The sequence below is a fragment of the Protopterus annectens genome, chromosome 10.part0, assembly GCF_019279795.1.
Source record: "Protopterus annectens isolate FY-2018-M chromosome 10.part0, PAN1.0, whole genome shotgun sequence".
Taxonomy (NCBI): Eukaryota; Metazoa; Chordata; order Ceratodontiformes; family Protopteridae; genus Protopterus; species Protopterus annectens.
The window spans coordinates 1,624,026,291-1,624,049,414 of NC_056744.1; the positions used below are offsets into that span (position 1 = coordinate 1,624,026,291).

At 39.4% G+C, this 23,124-nt stretch overlaps 1 protein-coding gene across 1 annotated transcript in view; it reads left to right on the forward strand.

Annotated features, from left to right (window-relative positions):
* Positions 1-1,122: 1,122 nt before the first annotated feature.
* The window catches only part of ASPHD1 (aspartate beta-hydroxylase domain containing 1), a 28,476-nt gene continuing 6,474 nt past the window's right edge, over positions 1,123-23,124 (forward strand). Inside the window, exons 1-2 of the mRNA XM_044086318.1 lie at positions 1,123-2,590; positions 16,292-16,405. Of these exons, the coding sequence (XP_043942253.1) occupies positions 1,795-2,590; positions 16,292-16,405 (910 nt within the window). The 5' untranslated portion in view covers positions 1,123-1,794. The remainder of the gene's footprint in view (positions 2,591-16,291; positions 16,406-23,124) is intronic.

The following is a 23,124-nucleotide window of genomic DNA, read 5'->3' on the forward strand; positions in this document are numbered from 1 at the left end:
TGGTGCTTTGTGGCTTGCATGTTCACCAGTTGCATATGTCATTTGGTAAGAGCATGTGCATTCATATTTGTGCATCATGGGGAAGCCTGTTTTGAAAAAAATACTGTGTTGTCTTAAGTGTGCTTAATTTGTTATATGTATATATGTGTGTGAGTGCGAGTGTGTGTGTGTGTGTGTGTGTGTGTGTGTGTGTGTGTGTGTGTGTGTGTGTGTGTGTGTGTGTGTGTGTGTGTGTGTGTGTGTGTGTGTGTGTGTGAGAGAAAGAGATTTGTATAAGGTATATGTATACAGGAAACATGAGAATTGTAAGCATGGACTTAGATTTTTTATAAGTGAATAAAAAGAGAGAGAGTTTGAGCGCGCGTGTGTGTGAGTGTGTGTGTCACTTTGATGTGTTTATGGTTTGTGTGACAATTGCAATTCCTGTGGAGGTCTGTCTGTATACAGACTGTGAAGTGTGCATGTAATGAGCATGGTCTGAGGATTTTATATGGATTTGTGTAATCTTATATACATATCTCAGCATCATACCACCACTGTGTAAGTGTCATCTGGTCTAAATGTATACAGTGGAGTTTTTTGTGTCTCTAGGCAGTGAGTCTGGTGCTTTGTGGCTTGCATGTTCACCAGTTGCATATGTCATTTGGTAAGAGCATGTGCATTCATATTTGTGCATCATGGGGAAGCCTGTTGTGAAAAAAATACTGTGTTGTCTTAAGTGTGCTTAATTTGTTATATGTATATATGTGTGTGAGTGCGATTGTGTGTGTGTGTGTGTGTGTGTGTGTGTGTGTGTGTGTGTGTGCGTTTGTATATGTGTATGTGTCAGAGACTGAAAAGACAGAAAAAAAGATTCATACACACAGTTACGTTAAACATTAAATTACACAAGCAAGACAGATACATTGATAAATTATCATGAATGAATCAGAATGTAGACAGCTGAGCAGACAGTTTGATGGATAACGTACCTATAGAAGATCTTACAGTTACATCAAAAATAAAAAGAAGGTTTAAAAGTGGAAATGCACAGTCTGAGCAAACAGAGCAAGGAGTGAACACTAAAAACACACTGCAGATGGGGGCATGATGTCAGACTGATTCCATCCCAGCTGTCCTGTCAGGCAAGCTTTCTCTCTCTTTCTCTCTCTCTCTCTCTCCCTCTCCCCCATGCAGGAGGGAGAGGAGAACCGCATTACAGCCTCTATCGTGATGGAGAGAGGAGAAAAAAAAAGCAGCAGCAATAAATGACGTCTGGGGCTTGGAGCAGAACTGCCTTTGGAAATTCTTCAGTTGCAGTATCCCTGGGATGCTCAGAGAAGCTGAGAGAAAAGGAGTGAATTCTAGGGGAAGGGGAAACCAGAGAAAAAATTAAAAGGCAAACAGTGACATGAGGGAAAATAATGGAGAAAGATTGTATTATTCATCATTTCTTAATCAATCGGAGTGCAGAAACACAAGTCAGACTGTCAGCAGGCGAGACAAGACCTCTCATTTCACTGTTACTCTTCAGTTACTTGCATACCCATGGAATACACTGAGATGTTGCAATGCAGAGCTGCAGGAGAAATTCTGCCTTAAAGAGAAAAGGCAGTACAAGCAATGAGCACAATTAACCTCTTTTTGTTAAATTAGTCTCCCACGCTCTCCTGAAGACATGGAGAAATTGAGATTGAAAGTGTTACATTCACAAATATTTAATACAGAAAATATTCTTGGCTGATTGTTGATGCTGTTACCATGGTAATAGGAACATATTTTTAAGAGACAAGGATACGACAGAGGCAAACCAGCATGCAGAGCACTGTTGAATGGGATTTACAGAAGCTGGTTGGATTGCTGATATTTAAGGCACAGAAACTGGACTTGACCACCAAACCTATCTTTGTTTTACTGGTAGGACTGGTTTTCCTCTTCATTTGGTACTGTTATCAGGTGGGCCGCACAGATCAGTCCCACATCATTATGTCTGTGGGTGGGCAAACGCCAGAAGGGGTGGCCTTCACAAATGGTTACCTGGTCTGCCAGTCTCCGGACATTAGTGCCTTTAGCCTGCATCGGGATGGGTTGAACCGAAAACTATATAGCAGTCTTCAAGATTATGCCAAGCGTTACTCCTGGGCTGGTATGGGACGTATACATAAAGGAATCCGTGAACAGTCCCGCTACTTAAGTGATCGCCTTGCCATACAGAAGCCCAAGATATTTTCCTTGCCTGATATGCCATCTGCACCATATTTTCCTCGTGATGCCCAGCGACATGATGTCGAGATCCTAGAGCGCAACTACCTGATTGTCTTAAGTGAGTTTGAGAACCTTCAGAGAGACTTTAGCAGTGGATCAGTCCCAAAAGGGTGGACGGTAAACGCTACAACCTCTGGAGGATGGTACACTTACTACCTGTATAACAAGGGCAACTGTGTCCCCACCAACTGTCGCACTTGCCCACGCACCTACCGCATCCTCAATACTCTGCGCACCTTTATCAATGGCAATGTTTTTGGCAATGCCTGCTTCTCTGTCCTGCTACCTGGTACTTTTTTATCTGGTGATTATGGGCCTACTAATGCACGACTACGGTGCAATCTAGGTGAGGATTGATCTAAGCATGGTTCTATACTCCTCATACTTATTTAGGACCATTATTAGAACCGTTTCCTAGGTATTTTGAAGACAGTGGTCTTTGTAAATATAACTTATGAGAACAAAAGCTGTGTAAACCTTTTTTGAGATCTTAGAGTCCATGAAAGATCTTTCTTTGATTGCTTTTGTGCAGTGGAGCCAATGCCTAAATGCTGATGCCCATTTTTCTGTCATGTTGGTTGTCCATATTCTGAAGGCATAATATATAGGAAAGGTGTATGTGTGTGTGTGTGGGTGGGCTTCAAACTTTTAAGGGCAGCTTGTTCCTGCTAAGGAAAAGTCAGATGGTTGGTTTGGCCCGTGACTCCTACACTGTACTAAAGCAGAGTTTAACCACATTTAGGACCAAAGAAAAGTCAGGCATTAGTGGTAAAGAAATCCTAAATAACTGTAAGGAAAGGAAGGAGACATGGGTGTGAAGACTGGACATGCTTTCATATATGTGTGCAATGCATGCTGGGGAATATTCCATGGGGGAGTGTAAAAAACAAACAGAGTGGAGACTGCTAGAATCCCACATGTTCGTGTGTGTGTGTGTGTGTGTGTGTGTGTGTGTGTGTGTGTGTGTGTGTGTGTGTGTGTGTGTGTGTCTCTCTCTCTCTCTCTCTCTATATATATATATATATATATATATATATATATATATATATATATATAGAGCTATCTCTCTGTCACTCTCTTGTTCTTTGTCTTTATACTCGGGGGGCCATCATATGGCAGGTAGAGAATTCCTGACATAATTAGGGAGGGGTAACGCTTCTTCTTCTCTTGGGCTTTAACAGGGAAGCAAGCCACAGGGGATATATATTCTGGAAATTTGTCAAAGTCACTGCTGGTACAAAGATAAGACTGAAAAATTAACCCCTCATCAGGAAGTAGGACTTTTAAAAATGCATTTTTTTTAAATGAGGGTATCGGCTACTTTTTATGAGAGATAAGCTTGGGTTTGGTAATGTGAAAGCATCCATGGTCAGTTTGGTCTCATGCTAAATTAAGGATGCTGTTAAATGCCACATCATTGCTATACAGTGCTAAGTGAATTCCTACAATTACATTCTGCCCCAGAATGATTACAAAGAATGATCCTTACTTTCAAATAATATACTGCTGCCTTATCTACACGTGTCCAGACTACTCTATGTCTGTCCAACATGCACAATGACACATGGTCCTGGTTCACACAGTTCAAAGTGTTACATCACAAGGCAGGTCATATCATTGCAGCAGTAATATAGCAGGGAGTATCCTAAATGGAAAAGCAAATACTTTGAAGTTAGTCGAACATTGCAAATATTTACACAGAGATTTTGATTTTACATCATATAAATACCACATCTGTTTGAAGCTTATCTACTGACCTTGCATAACCAGTTCTAAAATTACTACTGTGTCTTGCCAGAGTTTGTTCCCCATATTTTACTTATTTATTTATGTTAAGCAGGTTAAACCCTTTAGACAAAGGTGCATCATTTCAGATGTGATTTAGAAGCATTGCTTTGTGAAATGATTTGCTCTGTGCTGCACACATAGAAGTTAAACTGAACCCACCAGATTATACCCAGTCTTATTGGCTCCTCATTTGCTTAACCCACACTACCAGAGCAAATCTGCCACATAAAGATGGATCAGCATGTATCCCTCTTGCACGCAACTCATATATATTAGTGCATGCAGAGTTTGAAAACTGAAGAGTGATATTTCCATCTACCACAATCAAATGTAAACATTTGTAGGTATGCACCACATGACTGCCAGGCCCATCGTTTCACATGTCCATTATGCCAGGAGAGTAGTGACAAGGGCGTGAAATCAGAGGGACACTTTTTAAATATACTTAGGGTATTTATTTTTATGCATTGAGAGTTCTCTCTTACAAAGTTAACAAAAGAGGAGAATTTGTATTATACATTTTATTTGAGTATCAAGATGTCTGTAACTATTTAATAACTTTGTCCAAATCACTAATTTTACAAGGAACAGTGCATAACAAAGAGGCAAGCATCCCTGAAAATCTGGGACAGCTTAGCAGTCTGATGGAACAGATCCAAATGACAAGGTAAGGGAAGTAAAAAAATCAGGCTAATAAGAATTATTTTATTGGAAAAATGACAGTTTCATTCAATTAACTGCCAGCTTAAATGAATGAATGAAGTTGGGCCTGTATGAGAATGGCAGACTTGATGATACAACAGCTGCTGCTTAGACCCTGGGTATTTTGTGGGACATATCAGTAGGCAGTCCTGCTTAAAGGACAAGTCTGACTACGGGGGATGGGGCATTCAGTTGGTAGAAACAAGAGATGCTAGCAGTGACCAATTTTTTTGCTGTCATTTCCTGAAAATTAATCCAAGTTTCTAAACTCAAATCCCACACACAGAGAAAGGTAACAGGAAAAGGGAGAAAAAGGTGATAATAAAATAATGCTGTGATTGGGCAATGCTTGTCAGCTGTCCCATAGGTTATACTTATTGTATGTCTCCAGATCCAGCCCACTGAGTGCAGTGGAACAGAGGACAAGTAAAGGAATGCAGTGTCTCTATTGTTTATGGAAGTAGCCCACTGGTGTTTCAGTATCCTGAGTTAACCCACTGGAAAGATTAGCACTCAGTTTATTTAGGGTTTCCGCTTCTTCAGATACTGAAAATAGAATTATTGCATACTGAAACTTGTCATAATTCATTTTATTCACATTACCAGACTTAAGACATATTTCTGTTCTACCTTAGTTGTTTCTTTTGTTTCATATGCTATTGAGAGATTTTTTTGCTGTATTTAAATCTAGATGAAAGTAAGGATTTGTTTTTCCAAGTGTACGTCTATGTGTGTGTGTGTGTGTGTGTGTGTGTGTGTGTGTGTGTGTGTGTCTCTGTGTATGTATATGTATATATATATATAAATATATATATATATATATATTTATATATATATATATATATACACACACACACACACACACACACATATATATATATATATATATATATATCTATATATATATATATATATATATATATATATATATATATATAGGTTACCTTTATAATGTTGGCGTCCAGAATGTCGAACCCACTTCTGCGAACACCGAACTGCGACTTCACAAAACTTCGAACACCGAATTTCCGAACTGCAAAATCTCGCTCCCTTTTTGACCCATGTTAGCACTTGTTTGTAGGTGTGGCGCGGTTGGAAATGTCGAAATTCGAAGTTTATTCGACATTTGAAAGTTTTCACTGTTCTGGTTTCGCGGAAATGGTTCAGTGATGTGGCCGTTCAGTAATACGTGATCAATATTATAAAGGTAAACCTATATATGTGTGTGTATATATATATATATATATATATATATATATATATATATATATATATATATTTACTTACCTTTGTCAAATGGCACTAATGATGTGCATAATGTTAGCATCAATCTCAGTGTTTGCAAAAAGTTTAAAACAAAAATGAAAAGAAAACACAATTTTCTGCAGTGGACACCCATCACACCCCCTGCTAATTATACAGCCTAACTCTGAAGTTGCACAGTTTTCAGGGAAAGAGCAAATTCCAAACTGTGTCTACTAAACAGATGTTGACCAAAGCACTGTTCAACAAAAGTAGTAGTTTCTGTGTGTGTGTGTGTGTGTGTGTGTGTGTGTGTGTGTGTGTGTGTGTGTGTGTGTGTGTGTGTGTGTGTGTGTGTGTAACTCCAAATTAGCAGTCACACTTGAGTTCCATGTAAAAACAGTGGTTTTATTCATGTGAACATAAAACAGGCTAACTTTGCCATAATCAGGAATCAACTGGAACTGGGACAGACTGAGATCCCTTTCTTTTTTAGCATCTTGAGAGGTAGAGAACACTTCTGCCTCCACTGCTAAGACAGGTACAGAACTATCTACGTCCGATTTGTCTCTAGGGAAGGGTAACTCACTACAGTACTTTAAAGGATAATCTTTACTGTCCCCTTTATCTGAAGCCCTCCTTTTACTTTGGAGTTTTCCATCCTCATTTACCCCTTCCTGTAATTTTATGTCACATTTGGGACTCTGGGACCTTATCTCCTCCCTGAGTACTGCTCCCCCTGCCTTTACTGTGCATCTCTGTAGTGCAAGGGCAGCATCATCATCACCTCTCCAGGTAAGTTTTCCACACTTTAGTCTTCCTATGGCCCTCCACTGTTACCATGGGTCTCATATAACCCCTGCTTTTATAATTTTTTTGACTGGGGGAGTTGCGTATATATTACAAATTGGTAAAGTGTCTCAGTACTGTTCCTTTCAATAAGGGCTGCTCTAGATACCTTAACATTATTCCCCTCCTACTGTTTCTAAAGGTCTGTAAAATGGGAAAGCTTTCCCAGTTATTTCATCCTCGTGAAAATGGGATAGCATGGCTACCAGATGCAGAGCTTTGCCAAACTGGGTTTGCACCTCCACCTGGATAGCTGGGTAATACCTGTTCTTGCCATAGATAGAAACAACTGCAATGGACCCTGATAAGCGAGCTTTCATTTTAAAGATGTACTGTGTTTCACTAAGGTAATCATGTTACAAGAGTCCAACAGTTCCTGCAGTTTTTGCCTAGCTACTTTTATCAAGCATTTCATCAATTGTGCAGCAATACAGTAACAAAATGCTGTCTTGACCCGCCTGGTGGTAACTTAACTGCATTCCTTCAACCTCCTTAGCTCTTTAGTTGCCTATATGGGAGTGCCTAACATAATCTCCACTGTGATATTTTGCAAAATGCCCTTGTATACTGCAATTAAATCACAGAATGGAATAGAGTACATGTTCCCCATCACTCCTTTCACAGTTTTATGACCTACTTAGGTAGGTAATTCTTTACATACCACCTCATAGTACAATACCTTTTCTTCTAAAATTACAAAGCTCTTGGTATCTTATGGGCCCACTTGACACACCTAGCTCTTAATGGATGCCTGCAAAGCTCTCTCAAGCCTTCCTATCACAAGCATTTCTAACTTCACTTCCTTGTTGATAAGATCTTCTGGAGCTACGCAAAAACTTTATAATGTGCTTTAAGTCAAGTAGTTGTACTTTTACTGTTTTGCACCTAGAAAAAAGTCAATTTGTGAAACTTATGGACCTCAGTCTTGGAAGTGACTCCCTGCCTTGCCACCATACCTCATCAAAATCCATAGAGTCTACACCAAGTATGTCCATGTAAGCACAGAGGAGCTCCACTTTGAAGTTAGCTACCAAAATTCAAGTCCAAATGGAGCAATCCCACCTGTCTTGATTGGCTGTTCTCACAAAGGTTACTAAACACATCTTGATGTTTTCGTCAACATTAAGTGGCTTGAGCTGAGGTGTGGACCTTGGCCGTGCTACTGATAAAACAGCAGCAACTATTGTTTGCAGGAGCTAATTAATAATGGTTATCTTGTAACCTCTAAAGCCCATCACTGGAAATCTGACACTTCTTTGGACCATGGACTAACTTCAGGAGATTCACAACAATACAACTCAATGCCCAGAAATTAAAGTGGGAAAAAAATCTCTTATCACACTGAATCAAAACTCGCTGCTCAACACCAATAGGTGGAATTGGAACTTAAGGCATGAACCATCGGTGCCCACTACATCTGCTAGTTTTGCTATTTCCAAGCAGCAAACACACATAAGTCTTATATGAAAATAGTGGTTTTAGTACATTGAACAAAAAAGTGCTAACTTTGCTATAAACAGGAATAAAAATGCAATGACAGGTGGAAAATCAACCAGTAAGTCAACAGTTTAGTTTTCACAACAAGAAATTGGTAAGTTTATCAGCCACTTTGGAGGCACTCCTCAAATAAAGTGGAAACACAGATATCGGGGCTGACCGTCTTACCTCATCATTACACAGTCCTTGAGCAAAAGAGTTTACAGGTGGCACACACAAAAGGTAGTTCAAAGTTTTTTTTCACTAGGACTTCTGCTGGTTGAAACTGAAGTCTTTTTACCAACCCCTTTCTAGCTAGGCAATCCAAAGTATTTGATAGTAAAGTCATTTAGTGACAACTCTCCAGTTAAGCAACTCTGAGACTCAGATACCAGAACTTCCATCGACACTACCAATCTCCAACCAGGACTCCCATTTCAGAGCTGTCTACTTTGGCCTTGGTTTTTCTCTTCTTTCACCAAAATACTCTAAACTCAGCAGGACTCTAGTTCTAATCACTTTTGCCATACTGCAGGTTTCCTGGCCTTAAAAAGACACAGATGTACAGCTGATGTCTATTACCTGGGCTGCAGGTGTCTGTCTTTAAAGGGGTAGGTCTCTGTTACTTTGTTTCAGTGTATTTTCCCATATATAATTGTGTCCTTTTCCCCCTCTACCAGATACCGTTTTGACTCTGTTCTTAGCTCACTACATGTCTCTACCTATACCTAGTATCCCTATCTGTTAGACAATGTTCTGTTAGAGCTACCATGCTATGTTACAAAGGGTCTATATTAGAACCATGAAAGGCCTTCTTAGCGAATATGGAAACAACACATATTCATCGAATAGCATTTAAGCGATTCCATGAATATGTCATAGGGCAAGGAGATAGTTGGCCAACTTCACGGATTTGCCCTTTCCTTCCCTATAGTGCGATCTCAAAGTTGGTATATTTAGTTAGGGGGTTGTGGCAGGCAGAGCCCCCCACCTTGGGGGGTGTCAGGGCAAAGCCCCCCACCTGTTTATGGTCTTAAATTATGTTTTGAAGCGAACTGCCACATAAGTTTTTTCCCTAATGAAAAATTTGATTATGTGGCCATTCGCTATTGTCAGCTTTCGTGCATTATGTGTTGACTTTTATGTAGTTACACATATGCACTTTCAGTCTTATAATATAGACCCGTTACAAAGTGTGTGCATGTGTGTGTGTGTGTGTGTGTGTGTGTGTGTGTTTGTGAGCTCGCACACATGTGTATGTATGTGTATGTATATATGTGCCTGTCCATGCATGTGTGTGCAGATGTAATGACACATGCATGTTGCAGTGTGCATTGAACATATATTACCACACATTCAGGGTATTTTGAGGTATAAATCCAACTAACGAGTGTATGGCAATATCTGTTCTACATACAACTTGGCATGTTTTATTTCACTTATAACATAACATGATATTTCTGTTCTGTAGCAATTGTATGGGGGAATTTATTTTAGGTGTGATCTGAACATGATTATACATCTGTATTAATTAGAGTTTTTTTTTTTCTAATTCCATTTCATGCATTCAGACATACATAAAAATACATGTATGTATTCATGCTTATTTATGTACTTATTTTTATATATTTTGCTGGATATTACAGTCAAAAGCAGGACTGTCCTGCAGAATGACCATGAAAGGTATTCATCTTGTTCAGTACTGTGGGAGGAGAGCATATATTAGTTTAGTGTACAGAACGAAAAGGATTTGATGACAGGTTTATCATTCATATTGTAAGCACTGAGGTATACTGCAGTGGAGAAAACAGATGGCCATTTGGCAGAAATGTTAAGCACCATCCTGCCTGCTTTGCTGATGATTCATGCCTGAAAAACAAACCTGGCTTCCTGGTGCCTGGTAAGGAAAGAGGTCACTGCTTTGGGAGTAGTTTTTGAGGGAAAGGAAGACTATCCCCCTGTGGTCCAATGGTGAGGCATGTAGCAAATGACTTGATAAAATGCACCAGTGGCAAAAATAACTAAATGGCTTTGTTAGTGTTTTGCCATGTTTGCCTTAGCAGGAATATGTAGAACGTAAACAAAAAGTTTAGACTGGAACTGTAGCACTGTAGATAAGAGATTGGAAAAGAGATGGTTATGGTCTGGTCCATCAGGTCCTGCTACATCAACAGACTGTTTAAGTGAACACATTTACAACAAAAGGTTAGTTGGATATCCTGGGTGAAGTGGAGAGCAGGCTTCCCCAAACTCTTATGCAGGGGCCTTACTGTTTGCACCTTTTTCTTAATAATATATTTTCTAAGGTTTCACAATTTCAGGAGAAGTTAACAATTGAAATGGCCTGTTGATGTATCAAGACTCAATGGACTGTACAACCCCCAATATTCTTGCTGCAGGCTTGGGTTCAATTTCCAGTGCTTCCACTTGCAGAATTGTGTCTCTCATCAATGTAAATATATCAGTTGTTAACCCAGGGTCACTTTTGACAGTTGGCACTTCTGCGTTACGACCATTTGAAGTTACTGAAGATAAATGGGACAGCTTGGGTATGTTCCACAAACATGAGGACACCATTCAATTCGTAGTCTGAGGGCTGGATGGTAGCCAGAGTTGTATTGCTGGCACTGAAGAGAGGCTAAGTAGGATAAATATCTGCTAAGATTGACCCAGGCTGGTGGTGCATTGGCAGGATGCCAGACTCCACTTCCAGTGATCTAGATTTGATTAATAAACCTGGAGCTGGATGGACAGATGGGGGGGGGCATAGGCTCAGATGGTCCACTCTCTTGTCTTTGGGTGGGGATATTTTTCTACTTTTGGGACAAGAATAGTTTATGGTGTGCCTGCTCCTTTAATATTTTTCTCTCTGTCTTTGATGTAATGGTATTTTAGAGATTGAGAGAATGGGAAAAGGTAAAGAACAAGTTTTTAATTGAAGCTGTTTCCAGCCAAGATACAGTATCAGTGTTTGCTGCCTCAGGTTTTCAGGGAAGGACAAAGTAAAACTTGTTTCATCAAAAGAAAATGCATTGCATATCTCCTTCCATTTTTAATAAAGAGGTAGCAAAAGATGGTTTATAATTCTAAAGTTGCTTCTGTTTTGGTGAGACAAGGTGATATGACAGCTGTAAAAATGAGATGGAAACTTGGAGACATTACTGAGATGAAAAAGAAAAGTTCTAACAGTGGTCCTTTCACTAAGTGGCCAACAAAGGGTACACCTTTGCAAACAGCTACAGAGGAAATGAACCATGACACAGGCATAAATAAAATGATGTTCCTATGGGATATACTTCTCAGCTGTCCAGATTTTCACAGAACATCCAGATTTTTTTACATATTTTTGGTCTTTTCCTCATAAAACGTGTGCTTTTTCTGTCAAATTATTGATGCATGAAGTTTCAAAATAATGACATGCTTGAGTTTCAGATTTCATATCCTTCTGAACGTGCATGCTAATGCAAAACCTGCTATTCTAGCAACTTTCTAAGTTTAAAAGAGCAATATTTAAAAAGTGTCCCTGATTTTAGGCCTTTGTTTCACCCCCACCCCCAACTATTTTGGCTTTGCACAGATTCCCTGCACTCAGAGGTTGAGATGTCTGCTATGAAAAAAAAGTTTTGTTGAAGTATACACTTTGATAATGTTACTAAGGCATGTACTGTACACCCATGACACATTATATTCCTGAGGTTGAATGAAGATAGTCAACCATGAAAGTGTAATATGACTCTTTCTGATGCAGTATTGACCTTTAAGTTTCAGCGTTGTGCTTATGTATGTGCCCTGGGGAAACAGTTACCTTTAACAGCATGTTTGGATAAGGTTTTACCTCTGAAGTATTCTTTAAAGCAAATTTTCTGGTAAAAACACAGGTTATAACAGCAAATGAGATGCAAGTAAAGATTAATGTTTCCTTCTTTAAAAGTAAATAATCTGCTTTCTTCTCTATACAGAGAAAGAGATATATTACGTTTTCACAAGAACCACCAAACGGACACTGAGTCCAATACTCTGGACTACCTTGGCAGGAAGTCTAAACATGTTATTTGTCAAAGCATGTTCCATGGGCCAAAAGACAGCATATAACTGAGAAAGTGAAGTTAATAAAAGAAAGTGTGGAACAGAATGGCATCTTGCTGTTTTCACAAGTGCTTTCTTACAGACACCAGTCTCTAGTAATTGACACTGCATACTTGCATATCATGCATGGTAAAAAATAGCTAGAGCATCTTCTGTGGAGACATGCGTGAATGGGCGTACCTTCGTTGAAGGTTGTGCGTTAGGGCCGGCAACTCAGCACGTAAAAATCAACTGCCAATCATTAGCAGACTGGAGTTCCGCTGTGGCGACCCCTAACCGGGAAAAAGCAGAAAGACACAACAACAAGTGAAGCAAGAAAGGAAGATGAATGTTAACATAACTCACAAACCAAGCTTTACCACACCTTTATATGGAGAATGAAGCATACCTCTCAAAGTTCATAATTTTGCAGAACATCCCTGATTTTGCCTTATATTTTCACTCTGTCCCTCATTTTTTTCTGTTAAATTACTAAGAATTTCAGGAAAGGGCAGAGATTGTGGAATGTAAGGGATGAACAGTGACTGAGGAATGAGCTAGACACTGGAATGTGAGGGTTGGAGAGTGAAGGAATGGTTCAGAATGTGAAATGTGAAGGAGAAAGAGTGACTGAGGTAACATGATAGAATGTGGAATGTGGGGAGTGGGGGCAAAGAGTAAATGACAGAATGAGAAAATATGGCATCTGAGAGGTAAAGAGTGACTGAGGTAATGAGATAGAATGTGAAATATGAGGGACAAAAAGTGACAGAGGGAAAGGGATAGAATATGAGGGATAAAGACTGATGGAATGGAAAAGAATGCGGATTGTGAGGGACAAAGAGTGACCGAGGGAATGGGATAGAATGTGAGAGATAAACAGTGATTGAAGAGATGGAACAGAATGCTTTTGTTTAAGTCTTTTTCTAGTTTGATCAAGTTTTCAGGGTTTGTGGGTCTAGCTTTTATACAGAAGGTCTCAAACTAAAGCTTTTTCATCAAAAGTGCTCTTGTGATTGATACATATTTTTCTTCTACCATTTGTGCAATAGGGAGGGTGTGGGATTCCTAACCACAGACGTACCCTGATATGTACATCAGAAACCTAGCCTTAGATGAATAAACTATGGAACAAGCTTGACAAAAGTCAGTACAAACCTAAGCCAAACCTCTAGCATGTATAGGCATGTAAGATTGATACTGAGAAAATTTACATTCTTTTGTAAAGCCCAGATCAAAAAAGAAGGATCAAAACAGAAAAATCCAAGCCCAGTGTGTGTGTGAAATTCATCAGATACCTGGCAGGACAATAATGAGATTACCTAAGTGTTAGTTAATGATGCACAGTAATAATACCAGTTAGGATAGGGGAATGGCTAGGTTAATTGGATGCTAGGGCTGATAGGAGCTAACACCCCCACACCCATACATACATACACACACAGATATATATATATATATATATATATATATATATATATATATATATATATATATATATATATATATATTTGAAAAAAATTCTAGGGATGTGGAAGAGCAATCAGATGTGAAGACCTGTTTAACTTTTAGCGCTTTCGTCCTTTATTGTTACAGTACTTCATCAGAAAGTGCACTTTCTGATGAAACTCTGTAACAATAAAGGACAAAAGCGCTAAAAGTTAAAGGTGTCTTCACATCCGATTGTTCTTCCACATCCCTAGATATTTTTTCCAGTTTCTGCAGTTTTTTCCTTCATATGTGTATATACATACACACACACACACACATATATATATATATATATATATATATATATATATATATATATATATATATAACACACACACACACACACACACACACACACACACACACACACACACACACACACACTCACTCACACATGTGGGGGCAAAAGACAACTTACTTAGTACTAGTTATTTCTGAGGTGGAGCAGGAAGAGGCAAGAAATGTAAAGATAAAGAAGATAGGGATAAGGGACATGAATGTGAGGGGTGGCAGAAAAAAGGAAAGTACACATGCCGCTCAACTGTACAGATTTTCACAGAATTTTTGGGCCTTTGTCCCATTTTTATTTATGGCTTTGTCCAGATTTCTTGCTCTAAGAGGCTGAGAGGTATGAAGCACATTAACATGGATTTTTTGGAGAAAGTACTATGGAAGACAGGAGAAAGGAGTCAGACAATGAAGATATGAAGCAGAAAGAAGATCTTTGTACTTCATTTTACATTTGAAGACAACTAGCCAAGATACCAAAGTGAATTATATCACGTTTTGTTTGAAGAGATTTCTCAACCTAGTGGATGTCTCTTACTACTTATTTTTGGGTGGTGGTATTATACCCCTGGGGTATGTCTGTCTGTACCCTTGCCGGGGTAACGGAGTGCTAAAACACTGATGTAAATGTTAAAGAAAATGCTTAAATCAGGTGTGAAAATATCCTTCATTTCTTTAAATCTACAAGACCTGGCTGGTTCCATGGCACAGAGGGATAGAACACTGGCATTGCAATTCAAAAGACCTAGATTCATTTAGTAGATCTGGTCTGTCAGGAATGCATAGGAGAAGGAGGGGAATGAATTGCATTTTGTGACCTTATAAATCTCAAGGGAAGGAAGTGATTGACAGATAGGACTACAGCCTTCACTAGAGACTTCTATGGGTTGCAGACCTCATTAGTGACAAAACTGAGGGTAACTGGTGTGTCTGGCAGGTATGGTGAGTTTATGTGTTAGCGTGTGCGTGTGTGTGTGTGTGTGTGTGTGTGTGTGTGTGTGTGTGTGTGTGTGTGTGTGTGTGTGTGTGTGTGTCTTTCTGTGTTTAGGATGGTTTGCTCTCTTGCAGGACAGAAAGGAAGTTGTCTTCACCTATTTAGCAAGACAGACTCTTAAAATATGCTAACAGAAAATAAAAATAGTCCATACATGAGAATGGCTTACAGCCCTTGTATCACATGCTGATGCCTGTACCTCATCCTCTCCATTGTATGGGGTTCAGTCCCGGCCTCCAGTCTTTCATTGCGGTTGCATACTCTCTTTGAATCCTTTTGGATTTTCTGCAAGTACTCAAGTTTCCCATCTTCCTCCAGTTTCCCAGAAATCTACTAGTTGGTTATCTAAACTAAACTCTACATTTTGTCTCTGTCTCTGTCTCTCACTTTCTCTTTCTTCATATATATATATATATATATATATATATATATATATATATATATATATATATGTATATATGTGTCTGATCCATTAGAACTACCCAAAGTCAGACTTCAGATTTCCCACAGTTTTAACACCCAATGCATATTCCTCAAATGCAAAAAAAATGCAGTTATGCTGCACATCCAAGGAAAATCAAAACATTTGGAGGGGACTTTGCTCCTAACACCCTCCTCCTTATTATATATATATATATATATATATATATATATATATATATATTACATATAATAATAACCTTCATAGTTGCACAAAGCTCAGGAAAAAAGAGAAAAAAACTTTAAAGGCTGAAGCACAGATCACACTACCCCAATCTCATACTGAAGCATACACATTCTCGGACCCAGTGGTTTGAAAAGATTGTCTCAGATATTATTTTTCCTAGGGATCTGCAATCTGACAGTTAATAAAGAATAAATAGGCAAGTACAAAAACATAACTTTAATGTTGGTCATGAGCCTAATACCTGTTCTTGCTATATGATGTAAGAATCAGCATATGTGGTTGTAATGTATGAAGCAGGATTCTCATCCTAGTGCACAACTGGAAAGGGGTGTGCTTGAACTCAGTAACACATACTTTCTCAGCACATTGGCAATATAATTTAAACACATGGGGATGGGGGTGTGCTGATGTTCGCAGAAGAAGAGAATGTGGAAATAACAGAACCATTGAAGGTCACTCATTATTAAACCTTCTGACTCTTTCAGGTCTGAAGATTCCACAGGGCTGTGAGCTAGTGGTTGGTGGAGAGCCCCAGTGCTGGTCCGAGGGCTGCTGTCTGCTGGTTGATGACTCATTCCTTCACACAACATCCCATAATGGTAAGTAGACTCTTTTAAAGTCAGTTGTTCTCCTCTACATTACCACAGGATAAAATTACGACATTACTAGAACCTGGTAGCATATTCTTACCTCCAAGCCTTTTATGTTTAAGTTTCAGTTAAGCACTTTTCACCTTCCCAACCCAGAATTTAGCCTAGAGTCTTTGTAACCCAACATCCCTCTTATTTTTTTTCAGATTGTTGTTTCCCTACCCTCCCGCTAACTGCAGCCACTCTGCTCCCTGCTACCCTGGTCAGTTACTTTGTTAAGCAGTTTCCCATGTTAATATCTCTTGAAGTTTTGGGGCTAAGCACAAGGGTTCTGTGTTCCATTATTCTGTAAAAGGGGTGTTTTATTTAATGTTACCATATCAGTTTGTATAACCTGAGATGTCAGAATACAGTGACTTTTAGCCCAGAACTGAATACAGGTTTCTAGAAAGTTATCCATGTAAATGTCTACCCACATTTAATTCTGCTTAAATATTTTAAGTTGCACTTATAGTCAGGTGTGTGGTGATACTTTTTTGTGCTTTTCTACTTTTTTCCATGTTTTAGCCAAAAAAGTTATCTGCTTGCATTTTTTAGTTTGCTATGGGACCTTAGTTTTGTGACTTCCTTTGCAGTTGTGGGAAGACTGCATATTGCTGCAAGATCTTAGCATTGTTTATATATTATACTGCAGTTCTATCTCCTGGAGTAGAATTAATTGTAAAAGCTAGCTGTTTGTATTTTGAACCCTGTCTGGGGCCTTAGTCTTATAGATTCATTCAAAGTTGTTGCAGAACTGTGAACTACTGCCAGATTTGAGCTTTATTTAGTCATTTATTACTCCATTTTTCCTTAAACAATGTTACTGGTAAAGTTCTGCCTACTCTGGTACCTTAGACAGTGGTAGAATTGCAACATTGAGAGTAGTGTAAATTCTGCTCCAGGATTGGTGCTACAGAATTGGTGCTTCAGTGCTTTTATATATATATTTGCCAATCATTTACCTGCTTAAAGTTATATTCCAGTGTCTTTCTATTCCCTGTTCTTTGTGTCTGCCGCAGCCCCCACTGAGACATTAACTACATATTCTGAAGTTCTAACCTTACTGGAGTCATTGACCTGTAGCTCAGAGTCATTAGTTTTATTTAATTTGATCGCTTTCTAACTAGCCTGCATCTTGCAGCTTTTTAAATTTTTCCCAACCCTCTTGCCCTTTTCCTATTGTGGTTTTAAAAGACTATGTCTCTGTCTTTTGCCCCTTATGGTAATCATACTACTAAAGTCCCTTCCTTTCTTCTTTCACTGTTATTGTCTGTTGTGTAGGCCATTTACATACTTTTCCTACCCGTTGTTTTCCATAGATTCTTAACACTGAGTGCCCACCCAGTAAACAAGTATTGCTTTTGAATAAACCTCCTTTACTATAAATTGTCCCCTGCTCATTTTCCTAGTGCTCACATCTGCTTGGCACCCATACCACATTCTGAGAGGGTCCTAAATTAATCTTTCTTCATCTTTGGTAGATAACAGATTTATTTTATTATTTTGCACTTAAGTTAACTGTTTAGGAGTGTAACTGCTTTATATTTCCTTTATTTGTTCATTTTGCATTTTAAAGGTCCCTAATATTTGAAATCATCTTGCCCAGCTAGTTTGTTTAAGTTGTTTTGTGGTGACTGGCAGTAAGTGGTGGTCTGGTCTATATGAGTTGGCAAACACATAAAAAAATCTGTAAGTCTAGTGATTTCATTGACCAGAGGACTTAGACAGTTTTCTGTGTTTTAATTGCCTGTATACATTTGGCACATTTGCACACTGCTGTCCATTGTGCAACCATGGTTAGTAATGTCCTGTATAGATGCAGACAGCTAGAAAACAACTGTTCCCTATGAAACTATGTCAAAAACTGTAACAATAACTTGGTGAGTGTAGAGCAACTTCTTTGCACATTGAGTAGCACAGAGCAGCTAGCCTGTGCACTGAAGAGCACTGTCTCTTGACTTTAGTATTATGTATCCTAGTCTTGTCTCTAGCTCCCAAAGCACCACTAATCAGCCCATTATTAACCCTTCAAGCACTGAACCCTTGTAGCTCACCCAATTAAGGACCTAACATAATGGATATGCACTTTCCCAATTGCTCTACAGACAGTTTGGAGGATATGGGTATACTGAGACAATGTAACAATTGTCTGTTGTTCAGTGACAACCATTTAATCTTCAAAGAGACAAATACAGTATGTGAGAGATGTAAATGCACAATGTGTCGGGAGGCAAAACTCTTTTGTAAAAAAAACAAAACACTCATAATAATAATATGGTTGTCAGAAACCCACAAGCTACACCCACCACTCTCCCCACATATAGACCTACTATGCTGATGCACTTAAATGCAATCTTCCCAAGCCCCAAAGACCTCACAGATGTTCCACCTGCAAAAAATTATCTTCAGTAAACCTGAAAGCATTCAACAGAAACAACACCTAACACTGCACATACAGCCATGCCCACTGGTGTAACACCTAACCCTGCACATGCAGCCACACCCAGTGGTGTAACACCTAACACTGCACATACAGCCATGCCCAGTGGTGTAACACCTAACCCTGCACATGCAGCCACACCCAGTGGTGTAACACCTAACACTGCACATACAGCCATGCCCAGTGGTGTATCACCTAACACTACACATACAGCCACACCCAGTGGTGTAACACCTAACACTGCATATACAGCCACACCCAGTGGTGTAACACCTAACACTGCACATACAGCCACACCCAGTGGTGTAACACCTAACACTGCATATACAGCCACACCCAGTGGTGTAACACCTAACACTGCACATACACCCAAACCCAGTGGATCCTCAACTACTAAGCCCATAAGGGAAGTCAATACACTATCCAGGACTCTAGGCATAGGGGACCCAATTGTATGACACACTGATGCCATATTGATGCTGAACAAGGAGAAAACAATAGTCAGTTGCCTATCATGGGCCAAGGTTCACTAGTTTTTGCATACTTTAAAGGCATTGTACCACAGGTACCAGTATGAGTCAGTCATATTCCACGTAGATGCAAATGACCAGAGAGAAACATTATGCAGCTCTATGGCTGTGTCACAGGCTGGTATGTGCCTAGTACTGAGCAGCATTTTACCTTCACCGAGGATGATGCCACAATAAAAACAGAAGATTATGGACTTTAATAATTTGCTTAGTTTTTGGTGTCATTCTAGGGGGATACAATATTTGTCAGCATGGGAGAACCACGTTGCTTTGCCAAGGATGGTTTACACCTGTCCCCTCTAGGCTTTCAAGTATTGGCTAAAACTTTATCCTCCCCCATAGAGCCTTTTTTAGGCAATGACAAATTGACAGACCTTCAAACATAGCAAAATCTACCAAAGGAAATCTAAGGGTGTTACTGTCAATGCCAGGAGTCTAAACAAGAAGCTCCACTCCCTCCAAGCTCTCCTCACCATGGAAAATGCAGACATCTGTGTAGTTACCACAACATGGTTTAAAGCCCCAGAGAGTAACCCAGCAGTGCAAGGCTTCAGCATCTTCCACACATTTAGACCAGCAACTGCACGGACAAGATCTAAAGGTGGAGGTGTCTTGATCTACATCAGTAACAAGCATCCCTCTAGATTGGTTAAACAGGGTGACTCACTGCAGTTGCTCCACATCCAGATTACCATAGACAAATTCTCATACTATATCCTAGCAAGCTATAGGTCACCCTTTATGTCTCATGAAACTCATAGCTCATACTTTGACCTACTGGAGACAATCACCATTCAACAAAATATCATACTTATGGGGGGACTTTAATTATCCTTATGTAAACTGGGAATCCTACATACCCCCAGATTTACAGGCCCAGAGATTCCTAGACTTTATAAATACAAACATCCTGGACCTCTTAGTGCATATGTCTACTTAAGATACAAGCATATTGGACCTGGTGCTCACAAATATGGGACAACACTGAACCCTCCTCCCCCCAATGTCTTGTCTTCTCTGGTAAGGTCAGACCACAAAGCAGTATCCTTCAAAATAAGAATAAATTCTATAACCCCAACAAACCCTAGTTCAATTAGAAACTACTCCAAGGCAAACTATGCTTTATTAAATGATAACCTGTCAAAATGTCAACCCCCTCCATACCTAGATACCAAAGCTATGCGGAATTATTCACAAAAGCTCTGTACTGCTATGTCAATGAATGCACAGAGGCTGTTATACTCATTAGAAGTAAGCCCAAAACTAATTCAAACAACAAACTACCTGGTGGAAACAAAATTTAAATAGGTTGTACAACAAATGAAAATCAGTCATAGCTAAAAATTAGGAAGTGTAACACAAAAAAATATAAAAACTTTCTCAGCAAACTGAATAGACAACTAAGAGGACTAATCAAGTTCAACAAAGCAAATTTTGAAGTAACGGTAGCACCCCAAGCTAAGAACAAACATCAGGCCATCTTTAGCTATGTCCCAAATCTCAAAGAAAGGCCTTCTTTTGCTATGTTCCAAACCTCAAAGACAGCTCACAACAGTGTGCCAGACTGTTGGTAAATGCAGCCACATTCACAGAATCAGGAGATATAGCAACTTGTGTGGCTGACAGATTCATCTCCAACCCCCCCACCAACCCCAGTCGCACTGTCTGTAATGTCAAGAATACAGCTTCAATGGGCCCCAATAATATCCCAGGATACTTCCTAAATAGCCTGAAACATGACTTATCAGGGACACTGATGTCACTATCAACTAGTCTCTACACAAGCTTTGTACCATGCAAATGCAAGACTACAGTGGTCATAACTCTGCACAAGGGCAGACCATCAATGGATCCAGGGAATTACACAACCATTAGTCTGACTAGTCTCATATGTAAAGCCATAAAAAGAATTATCATGGAAATAATTGCCAGTAATATAGAAAACATTCAGACATTGTACCCAAACTGGTTTGGTTTCATCAAATCAGATCATATCTACTGAACCTGGTGGAATACTTTGAAAAGGTATCCAAGGCAATGGATGAGGGCAAAATGGTGCATATTGCCTAGTTTGACCTAGGTAAGACATTTCTAACAATGTCTCACTCAAGAATTGTAAGCTAACACCAGGAATTAGGCATAAATCCTTATGCAACTTGGATAGCCAAGTGGCTCAAAGAGGCTAGTCACCAGTAGATCCCCCAGGGCTTTGCGCTGTATCTGTCCCTCTTTGGTATCTATTTCTGGAAGTCAAGGTCAATGTCAAGGGCTTTTGGCTTACCATGTTTGCACTGATTATACTCTAGGAGCAATCAAAGAAACCCCTCAAGATATTAATATCTTACAAGAAGGGCTAACACAGACAAATGACTGGTGCCAAAGCCATTGCTTAAAACTCAATGCGAAGAAATGCATAATAGTACCTTTTGGGAAGTTAGCCAACATGGGAAGTTATCTCATTGATAAAACACCCCTAAAGGCAGACACAGTAGTCAGGGATTTGGGGACTAATGTAGATAATAACCTGTCTTTTAACAAGCATGTGTCTAAGATTGCAAGAAAATCATTCTATGTCACTCAACTTATAAGTAAGAGCATGGCATCTTGGTCCTGGGAAGTCATAGTGCCCCTGTACTCAGTCCTCATTAGACCCATCATTGAGTATAACGCCCCCTTTTTTATTTACCTGACCAGGCACATGCAACAGCTGGAAAGTCCACATAGGTTCCTCACAAAAAGAATACAGGGGGTAAACATAAAGTCCTATGCAGATTGCCTCAAAGCCCTATCGCTATACTCTGTTTCCTACAGACAATTGAGATGTTACTTATACCTGGCATACAAGGCATCCTAGCATCCCACTTTGATGAACCTTTTGCATATCTGCAAAGTGAACAGCACCAGAACTACTGTAGGATTTAAACTTTGTTGACTTAAATAGGACATGTTGGAGGAACAGGTATGTATCTCAGAGAATCCCCCTTCTCTGGAACAGGCTTCCCAAACATGTAAAGCAGAGCCCTTCCCTAACCCTACTCAAGTGCAACCTGGACCAGTGAATGAGAAATCAGAAATTCACCCTTTATCTGACACCTATATTTCTGATAGACAGATGCAGCTGTGAAATTATCCCATAACTAACATACACCTGTTATAGTAACCTCTTAGGTGCAATAACTCCTGCGATACATGTAGATTGCATGGCTAGGCTTATAAAGTGGTTGCTAGCCTAGTGTACAACTATGAACCCATGAACCTTAATGTCTGGTAGAGAGCTTTTACCCACTAACAGATGGTAGTCAGGTGTCACAAAAACCCCAAACATCTATCTGAGTGTGAAGAGGTGGTCACTGGCCATAAGATTCTTCACCTCACACTTTGACATCTGTCACTTATTTGTATTTGTTATACAGGGCAAACAGTGATCCACATGTCCCTTTTTCAGACTCAGCACCACAGTCAGAGTGTGTCTTGTGCCCAAATTCCTGTAAGATAACATTCCTGATAAACTGTATAGCTCAGGCGTTTGCATATCGGAAGTTATACATTCTGTTATGCAGCTGAGTGTTCACTGTATGTAAAAGACAGATCTCAGAAGATAAACAAGTATTATAGTAAGAAAGAAATTTTATTGTTGGCTCCTATACATATATATGCATCATGTAATCAATGATTTGCGCAAACATTAGTTATGAATGTCTTGAGGTTTCAAACCA